This window comes from Octodon degus, unplaced genomic scaffold (assembly GCF_000260255.1).
Source record: "Octodon degus isolate 3935 unplaced genomic scaffold, OctDeg1.0 scaffold00038, whole genome shotgun sequence".
NCBI lineage: Eukaryota > Metazoa > Chordata > Mammalia > Rodentia > Octodontidae > Octodon > Octodon degus.
Window position 1 is genome coordinate 5,840,813 of NW_004524614.1, and position 10,900 is coordinate 5,851,712.

Sequence of the window (10,900 nt, forward strand, 5' to 3'; positions counted from 1 at the left end):
CTTCAAGTTTATACTCAGAAGTTAATGACTCAAGGCTGGCCAAATAGCTCAGCAGATTAAAGCACCTGCAAGCAGGCGAAGGGAATGGGGGTTCAGTCCCCAGGCCTGCTGCCACCCCCAGCCCTGCCCCCCAGGATGAGATGAGACAGCAATTGAGACTGGTCGTGGTGGCGTGCACCTGTAATCCCAGCTCTTGGGGAGGCTGTAAACAGGAGAATCACTATGAGTCCAATCTAGTAGTGAGACCCTGAACACCCTACAGACTCTTCCCTAAAATACAGAGAAAAAACAAAAAAGTCAATGACTCAGAATAGCTTAAAAGCTCATTACCTTTGAGAAATAATGGGAAACATAAAAATTATCTTTAGATTGTAGATAAATTAACTGTTCCTTTCAATAGACCAGCAGACATCATCTGTACAGTTATCCAAACTATCCTGCATATAGACCTAAACGTATCTTTTCCCCTTCTTTCTTTTGTCCTTTTCCTCATCAGCTTTTCCTTCTCATTGAACAGGTTCTTTCCTTTTCACAGTATCTATTGTGGCTTTCAGATTTTATTTTCTCTCCAGGTTCTCACACTAGTGAGACAATATAATGTTTGCACGTGCCTTAATTGAACTATTAAATAGATAACTGAGCATTTAGTAAAGTAAGCAGTGACCACCAGCAACCCACTAAGCCATAACAACTTAATCTTCATTTACTCTTATTCATTTTCCAGATGGGTCATTGAAGGAATCAGATTATCTAACAAGGTATATGCTTGAGGATAAGATGGTGGATTGTAAAATAGAAAGAAATGTTTTTAGCTGATATCTGTACCAGACAGCAACGACTAGACAGTTAGCAATTCATACAGGATATTTTGGTAGGAATCTTGACCTCTACCTTCATCTTAGGTGTGTCATAAATACTTAAGGCTATGTTTTATAGAGATTGAGAATAATCATAAAACATATGCATGTGACCCAGTTAGGTCCCAGGTAGTCCCTAATCTTTCAGTAGGTTTTCAGTGAAAATAATTTTTTGGATGACTGTTAGAGAAGAATCTTATTAACAGAATATAGTGCACTATGGTATACAAAAAAATAATTGCAAGAAGTCATTTTCTTCTTTATGGTTACCTTGACTCAAATCTTCATGTAATTCTGTTTGTATCATATTGTCATCCCTAAGAGTTATTTTGAGAAAACTTTTGTTTTAATAAAATTGTGATTCTGAAAATATTACTCATTAGTACCAAGTAAGATTTTTTTAAAAAATGTATTTGGTGCAGGTTCTCACTATGCAGCTGGACTCATAATAATCCTCTGGTTTTCAGCCTTCCCAGTACTGGGATTACAGTCATGCACCACCATGCCCAGTCTTGGTGGTGGGCTCAGTGCACTGGTGGTTGGAGCCGGGATGGTACATGGTGCCAGTGATCAAACCCCAGTCCCTGTGCTTGCCTAACCAAATACAAAATGAATAGACTTTTCCAGGAAGATTTTTCTCTCCCTGAATTAACATGAGTCGGCTTAAATATTGAAGTTTAATTAACATTATGATGATTTTATTATTGTATTTCTTAACGAAATCTTTTGAAATATTTTCATACTCAAAAGTTCACAATTTTTGTGCATGTGAGGTTTCCTGATCTCAGAGTATCTGCACCTTTTCTTTGCTCTAACTAGTTTTCTAGTACTTCTAATCAAAAGCATGGAATATGCTTATGCCTTATTAAGTATCTCTGTATTGTGAAAAGCATTTCTTAGTTTACTAGTTTTATATTCAAGTTTTAGGTAATTTACACTGGTGAGCTATGTCTGCAAGCTGGATAAAATATAGACATAAATGTTCTAAAATTTATCTTCAGAAACTAATCAAAATGCTTTGTTTTTATTTCAGTTATGGATGATATTACATTCTTCTAAATACTGGGTTATGTATGTATCAATTCATTCTTTTGTAGTTCCAGCTCAACCAAGATAAAATGAATTTTTCCACACTGAGAAACATCCAAGGTCTGTTTGCTCCTCTTAAATTACAAATGGAATTCAAAGCAGTACAGCAGGTGAGTTTAGGCATATATTGCTGATGTGTCCCACATGAATAAGTATCAGTCTTACCTAACAGCTTACTAACCTTACTTTTTTTATATCTTTAGTCAGTTTTACTTTCTACTCTTTAGGATATGACTTTGATTCCTTCTTCAAAGAGGAGAAAAATCATTAAATGGAAAACTTCAAATTTTATACTATATCTAAAGATTTGGCCTGCATCTGCTTTCTTGATTTTTTTTAGTTTTGTTGAACTTGAGATCCCTGTAGGAATATTGTTATTGCTGAGACAAAATGCCCAGTGCCCAAAATTAAGAAAAGAAAAGGTTTATTTAGCTCACAGATTGTGGAGGTTTCAGTCCATAATCAGCTCACTCCCAGACAGGGTGGCACGTGGCAGAGGGCAGCAGTTCATGGTGATAGAAGACAGCAAAAGCAACAAGAGCAAAGAGGGAGTAAGCCTCTTTCTGTCCCTTACATTTCATGCAGGCCACCTGCCCCATAGGTATAGTACTCACACCCATAATCCCAACATGGACCATGAATCAGTCACAAACTCTAGAAGCCTGGCTCATGACTACGTTAGGCCTTGGGGAGACATCTAGACAGAAACCATAACAAATAGCTAACAGTTTTGAGATGCAATTTGTATATAGCTTAGTGTACCTATTGCAGAGGAGTAAGTAATCAGTTCTGGAAGATGTCCTTCAAAGTGCTAAATGTGCTTTACCTATGCTTTGGAATCTTAAGAATTCTGCTTATCAGTAATCCTATCCATGGCTGACACCTTTAATTTTTCTCTTTGCTCTGTCTCATCAGCCACATTCACATTCTCACATCCAGATCTCTAGCAAATTCTACCACAGTAAAGGTGCTTCTGTCTTGCAAGTTTGGTGACGGTGGGTTTGTTTTGTTCTGTTTTGTATTTTGTTATTTGGTTTAATTTGGTTTGGTATTTTTTTTTTTTTTTTTTTTTTTTTTGAGACAGGATCTTGTTAAATTGCCCAGGCTGGCCCTGAATTGGCTCCTCCTGCCTCAGCCTCCCAAACATTGAGATTTACAAGTATATGCCACCACACCTGGCTCAAATTGAGCTTCTTGAAAACGTTGCCTGTATTTCCTCTCTGTACTCCTTCCTCTGCCTTCTGTTAATCCAGCCCACTTTTTCTTGCTTCCATCAAACCAATAAATCTGTTCCTAATCAATGTAGGCATTTCTTTGCCTTCATTTAACCTGGACTTTCTGTGGTATTTGACACTTCAGGCTCCTTCATTTTGCCTATTTTGTTTTAGATCACCATGCTTTCCTGATTCCCCTTCTCTGAAACCCTGCGGTCAGGTGTCTCTTTATAGATTCCTTTTGTTTTTGTCTGTTCCCTGACATACCAGTTATGTTGATACTAAATTTAGCTTCTTGCCTCACCCTGTTTCCTACCTACTTCTGTTAACTTCAGTTATCATTTATATGTTGATGACTCTGAATTTATAATTCTCATGGTCTTTAATCACATCACATGCTTTTGCAGTTGGAAATTTGACCAGTACTTCAAATTTCTCATGTACAAATACACAAGAATTCATTATTTTTCATTCATTCTTTTTCATGTTTGAGTAAGTTCCTGCTCAAGGTAGAAATTGGAGCCTTAACCTTATTTGCTTATTTTTTATCTCATCCCTTATTCCTTCCTCACCCCACCAAACTCACTGGTCCACTGCTTGATTTTCTCACCATTTTTTCACCCTACTGTGCTCCAATCAGATTACTGCAATACTCGCCACAGCTGGCCTTTCATCCTACTATTCATATTCCAACCAGAATAACCATTTTAAACCACAGATTTATTTATTTAACCACAGATTTACTTATTGTCTTTTTTTTTTTTGAGACAGGGTTTCGCTATGCAGTTCAGGCTAGCCTTGAGCTTACTGTTCCCTGGCTTTGCCCTCAAGATAAAACCCTGCTCCTTAATGTGGCTGTAAATCAGCTTCTTTCCATGCACTTCTAAACTACGTGCAGTTTTCCAGTTAATTATGTTGTTTTACCTTTTGGTTTTGCCCATGCTTATATGGGTTTGTTTCTCTGACCTATGTAAGATTACATCTTTTTCATTAAATATATAGTGCTACAATTGTACAGGCTAGTCATTCTGGAAGCCACTTGGAGTACTTTTTCTGTGAGTAAATCTCTAAAAAGAACATAGCTTCAACTGAGAATGACTTGAGTTAGAATCTTGCCTCTATCATCTGGCCCTAAAAACTTAAGTAGTTAAAAATGTTTCTGAACCTCTGGGATATTTTTATTTATGTGTTTTTAGTGTGAAATGGAGAGTGGTAAGGGCACTGTAGGATTATTCTAAAGATTAAGTGATACATATTTATCTTATAATTGTTAGTTTCTCTTTTTGTCATCTTGTCTGTTTGGAGTCAACTATACGTTGTTTATATTTTAGATCTACATTTGTATACCACTTAATCCAAAATTGTTGCCCAACATTTTGAGCCTTTTTTTCCTCATGCCTTTATTTTTGCAATTCTTTTTGTCAAGCTATTTAACAACTGCCTACCTATTACTGTCTGGTTTAATTTATAGGCTTCGGTTTGTGTTTCTTCTATCTACTTCCTTTTTTATTTTTTTGTTTGACAGTCAAGAGAAAGTTTTTTCACACTAAAGATTTAAATATTGTAACTTTGTGGGCATGGTCATGTACACCTATAATCCTAGCACTCAGGATACTGAGGCTGGAGAGACACTGCAAGTTTGAAGCCAGCTTGTATGACCTGCACATAGTGACACTCTCAAAAAGTACAGAACAAAATTTAAAAAGTGGCTATAATGTTACAGGCTGAATACATTTTGGCAGCAGGAAAAGTAGAATCTTACTGTTTTAAATTCTTAATAGTATTATTTTTTAAAGTCCTATTGTCATTTACTGACTACTATGACTCTTGCTACTCTGGCAATACCCAGACTTATCTTCATTGACTTCAGTTGTAACTACTGAAAAATCACCACAGAAAGACTGAAATTTTGGTTTGGCTGCGTTAAAACTTGTTGAATACCCACTATGTGCCAATGATTATACTATATACATACTTTACACCATATCATAACACTTTGAAAGGTGGTATCCAGATTTCACAGATGAACAAAATGAGGCAGGGATAGGTCAGGTTTGTACATAAGCCATGTGATTGTTAAGTCTGAGTCCAGATGAGTGTCTTCATAACCTGTCCACTCTGCTGAATACTTAGGTCCCAGTTTATGGTGTATTTATTTAATATTTGAAGAAAATAGGTCTGACATTAATTTTAGAATGGCATTACTGGTGTTTTTAAAGGCTTCCCAAGTGACCTTGATGTGCATATCTGTTTACCACTACTGTTTGAAGAGATCATGCCTTACGTTTGTACTACGAGCAGTATAAAACAACATTTTGAACATTTTGAACATGTCTTGAAACTTCATTTCTATCTAAAATAAGAATTGATATCACCCACACTCCCTAAGCCCTAAATTGCCATTGTACTCATTTTTGTGAAATTTTCAAGAGTGAAGAGCATGAAATTAGATTATTTTGGCTTTTGTTTAAACTAGTATTTGTGATATATAGCAGTTACCTTCATCTTGGCAAGTTGATAACATACACACATTGATTTCAAGCCTTATTACTTGAACCCCTCCATTTTGATTTTTTCTTTTCTTGCCCTTTTTTCTTACAGGTTCAGCGTCTTCCATTTCTTTCTAGCTCTAACCTTTCATTGGATATTTTGAGGGGTAATGATGAGACTATTGGATTTGAAGATATTCTCAATGGTAAGTGTCCCTCAGCACCTTTTTACCAAGCCCTTTGATGTACAAGGTGACGTGAGTAAGCAAAACGGAGTCCTTGTCCTTGTGGAACATACAGCCAATTGAACTCATTTGATCTTTATTCACAGTAGTACAATAAAACTTAATGGTAAGAATTGTGTTTGAACTGTTTTTAAAACTGAAGATTATTTATGAATAAATCTGATATTATAAACCTTTTGTTCAAGTTTTAAGTAGTCCTTTAGTCCATTATCCTGAGCATCAGGTCACCACTCCTGAAAGGCTTACAAAATAACTTTTGTTCTTTACAGCATTTGTGGGACAAGTATTTTAAATGACTGGAAACAATAAGATTAAAGTGTTCTTTAAAGAGTAGTCCTCTTGGGGGCCTGCCCCTTAGCTCAGTTCTTTAAGTGGCTGCTTCAACAAAGCAGTCAGGTTCAGGTTGCTGTGGTTTGATCCCCACAGCTCCAGCCAGCCAAACCTGCCCTGAAGGCATGTGGAGCAAAAAAAAAAAAAAAAAAGAGTAGTCCTCTTAACATGATTTTTGAGCTGTCATTCTTAACAAAATCCCCTCAATAGTTGTATCACATTTTAGATAAGTGACTTTTAAGTAAGAACAATGCATGCAGCATTCTCTATTATTTCTGGACCTGAGAAGGATAAACAAATATAATCCTGGGCAATACTGCCTCTGCTTAGTAAGCCCAGCAGTGCAGGAAAAACACAAAAGCACAATAGGATTAAGTTTTATTAATTTTGCTTGACTGCTAGTGTCTGGTAAGGAAATATGGACACAAGGGAAGTCTAGGGAGCCTCCTTGGGAATCTTTCCAGAGGGAACTTTTCAAATTCAGGAAAACTTGTGATTCCCAAGCACATGTAAAAGGAACAAGGCAATAATTAGGCCTGTATGTTCTTAACTTTTATTTAGTTGTAAAAATGCATTTTTTTTACAAATTGCATTTAATTACAAGATCTGCCTTTGAAATTTGGGGTAAAGAGAGCTTTTGAGCATATATTCAATATTATGTTAAGCATGGGATTAGGCTATAAATATACAGTGGTAAGGAAAATAAACATCTGCTTTCTAGTGGTAGAGGCAAATGTTAAATAAAAAAAAAATAAATTGTAATTTTGGGGAATAAAAAGATGTTGAGGTAGGAATGGTAGGTAACTGGGAATATGACACATACATGAATTGATCCCTGAAATGTATGTGAATTAGTTTAGGTGAAAGTAGAAGGAATACTTGTTTCATCATTATTTGTCTGTGAACTAAGGGCTAAAGAACTGTGAAGATTAGGAAATTTACTTACAAATAACAAGTTAGCCCATGTGGCTTCATGGATGCTGGTAGAAGACAGAAGATCCCTGGAGACTAAAAGACTTTTTCCCAACTCGCACTGATCTTCGTAACCAGAGTATCCCCATTTCCCTTGGTTCTGTGAGCCACTTTTCTTTTAAGACACCACAAGAGGAGGGTCAGGTGCTATGTAGATACATGGTGTTATTTTGTTTCAGGAGAAGAGTTCCATGTTCAGGGGACCTAAATTTTATGAAGGGCAGTAAATTTGCCTGTCCTGTGTTCCTGTCTACTGAGGCTGCTCGCTTTAGAAACAGCCTTGATTCCTATAGGTGAAACTAATTTGTGCCCCCAGCCTGTATATGTTTCTGCATCCAGATAGAGGGCAGTTTATGAGGATGAGGGTGCGGGCTGATGGGGAAAGGTGAAGGTAATACATTTTTATACTAAATGTGATTACAGGCATGCGCCACCATGCCCAGTCTTGCCACTGAGTGGTTTTAAGCAGAAATGTGATGTGATACAATTTCACGTTTAAAAAACCAGCAACTACCTTCTGAATATCTTTTATTATTCATTCCCTGGATTTCAGTAAGATAGATCTTAGCTGGAAAGATGGCACTTGGGTAGATGACTTTTGGAACTGTTGCACTACACTTGAGTGGTTTTCCCTTTGTGTCTGAGCACTGTATAAATCATCAAGGATGATAGTGTTTGCTTGCTCTTCAGTGATGTGCTTGGCCAAGAAAATTCAGCACATTTGGTGAAGAGGGCACTAGGATAGTCAAAACCAGACTTTCTTCGTGCTGGAAGGTACCTTTCATTCAAACCAGTCTTGTTACTTTGAGATAAGTAAAGTGCCGTTCATGAAGGGACTTGGCCCACCCTCAGTGTCACAGTGAACTTGGGGCAGACTGATGACTAAGTGTTGTGCTTTATTGGTGCATTTGGTAGCACATTCTTTATAAAGAAAGTAGAACATTAAAAGAGTTTAAAAGTTATAGTTAAATAAGTAGTCTCTGCCCAAAAATCTAATTTTACCAGTAAAACTTGGATTTCTCATGAGTACCCCATTCTTCTATCTTTGTACAAAGTATAGTCAGAAAACATTTGACATTGCTTTGTGTTTGGGTTTTTTTTTTCATAATTTTATTGATAAACAGCAGTGAGACAGTTTCAAATCAAATCGGTAAGAAAGTTTCAATGTTTGGATTTTTTTTAACACAGTATCATACTGCGTATTTGTATATGATATATATGTATTGATGGGTCTCATTTTTTTCTTGGTAACAAAGCAATGACTATATATCCTTTGTACCTACATGGGCATCTTTTCCTGAAGTTTAGATTCTGAATGTCTGTTACATACACAGCAGTTTATTACTAATAATTATGGCACTATCAGTTGCTGTTCAGGCTACTTTGTGAGGTGACAAATGTGGAACATATCACCTGCTGAACTGTTATGACAATTTCTAGTCTCTTAAAAGATCTAGAGAGGAAGCATATATACTAGCTATACTGAACTGTTACTCTTAGTAGTTACTTTGTGATGTACAGTAGTCCCCCCTATTTCGTGGTTGGACTTTTGCAGACCCACTGTTTCAGGGGTTTTCAAAAAATATTAATCTCAATTATTACGAATTTTTTAGTATGTCGTGGGATTTTGCAGTAGTGTACAGGTCTGTATACTTATTTACACGTGTAGTATTTATGGTTTTATTGATTTTTGCCTAAAATTTTAAAATGTGTAAAAATACATTAAAAATATTCTACCATATTAAAAGAATATAAAATCAAAATAAAATACACTGTTTACAGTAAGTATTTCATTAGTGGATGAGTATATACTGTATTATACAGTATACATATGTTAAAATTATGTAGGTTTGCGAGTTTTGAAAATGGTTGAGAACATTAAAAGTGTTTTTAAAAGTGTAGGAAAGGTTTACACGAGTGTGGGAAAGGTTTATAAAGCCTTCAGATATACATACTAAAATACAACATCGCTACTTTACTGATTCTCACTTAACCCCAGGGTGTCTGAAACGTAACCTCCATGATAAGTGAGGGACCACTGTAGATTCATTTTTACAAATTCGTTTGCTCTTACTCTGTTTCTAAACCACTGCTTGGTAGAAGACAAAGACTTTGTCAGGGAGCTTTATGTAATAGCAATTTTTTTTTTTTTTTTTTTTTAACTCAGGCCCTTGCACTTACCAGGGATGTAATAGTAACTTTGAAAACTTAGATGTGTTATTACAGTTAAAGTAAGACTTTTATCTGATTCATCTGTAAACATGAGGGAGTGAAAATCTTTAAGGTTTCTCGCTTTCGAGTTCAGCTTTATGTTATTGTGTATGCAACAGAATGGACAACTACACAGACAATACATTTTTACTATTTAGATTGAGGTTGCTCCCAGAGTCATCTGAGAGGCCAATGGAAAACTTCAGAATCTTGAAACAGAATTATTTATTTATTTATTTATTTATTTATTTATTTAGTGGAACCAGGGATTGAACTCAGGCCCTTGTGCTTGCCAGGGAAGCGCTTATTCTATTGAGCCATCTCCCCAGCCTGAAACAGAATTTTTCAATCTTTTTCTTTTAAAATAACTATAAGATACGGTTGACAAGCCATCTGTTGCACCCATTTTTAGGTGTATAGTTCAATGGATTTTAATGAATGCATGAAGCTAGGTCCTCTTGATCATTGAGAAGGCTTTCGTTGACTCCTGTGCATTGAGACTCCCAACTATAGCCTGAGGCAACCAGTCTGTTTTCTGTCACTTTGGATTAGTTTTGACTGTTGTTGATTTCCTTGTAAATGAAATTGTTTAATTTTTTTTTTCTTGAAAATCTTCTAAAATATTTGTTTGTTTGCTTTCAGATCCATCCCAAAGCGAGCTCATGGGGGAACCACACTTGATGGTGGAATATAAGCTTGGTTTACTGTGATATATGTGTGTGCTGTTCATGAACAAGAGAGGGCATCGTATTGTAGTTGTCTTTTGCTATAATTTGATGTATACGACATTAAAAGTGGTGGCATCTGAGATTCTTTGCCTAATAGTATCAGTGATGATTTGAAATTATTTGAATCTTTGGTTTATGGCTTTGTGGAAATTGAAAACACTAATGGGAGATGATTTAAAGCTTCTAATTTGTGTAAAACAGTGGGCTTTCCTATCTTTCAAAGTGTTTCTAGTGAGTATTAGAATTGTCCACAGGTTCAAGTTCAACCTACCATGTAGGTTTTGCATCAGCTTAATTTCAAATGAATATTACCAGCATTTGAGCCTACACACTTCATGGTAGCATCATTCAAAATAAACATGTATAAGGAACATCTCAGTTCCTGAATGTTTCTGTTTGTAAGCCATTTGATTTGCGAACAAAGGTGTTCAGTAAATTTTGCTTCTGTTCACAAACTGAATCAGGTATCCCCAAAATCATTAAACAAATTAAGTTTATAAACTGAGGTGTAATTGATTTTAGTGGCAGCATTTAAATTGAGTATAGTAAATGTTTGTTGTGTATTGGTATAGCTGATTGGAGTAGTAGTTGCTGTTAACGATGCTATTATATACAACTATAGCTCTACTTTGGTTCTTTGATGTTGAAAAGTTTTGATTTTGGTCTTTAAAGTGAAAAAAAATCAGCAGATACAGATTTAATGGTTGTACTTCATAGACTTCCTATGTACTTAATTTATTCCCAGATAATACTGTTAAACTCAGT

General features: G+C 35.8%; 1 protein-coding gene across 1 annotated transcript in view; it reads left to right on the forward strand.

Moving 5' to 3' along the window:
- Pomp (proteasome maturation protein) overlaps positions 1–10,171 on the forward strand; it is a 25,056-nt gene extending 14,885 nt beyond the window's left edge. Inside the window, exons 4-6 of the mRNA XM_023715068.1 lie at positions 1,955–2,056; positions 5,762–5,855; positions 10,050–10,171. Coding sequence (XP_023570836.1) covers positions 1,955–2,056; positions 5,762–5,855; positions 10,050–10,117 — 264 coding nt within the window. The 3' untranslated portion in view covers positions 10,118–10,171. The remainder of the gene's footprint in view (positions 1–1,954; positions 2,057–5,761; positions 5,856–10,049) is intronic.
- The last annotated feature ends 729 nt before the right edge of the window (positions 10,172–10,900 follow it).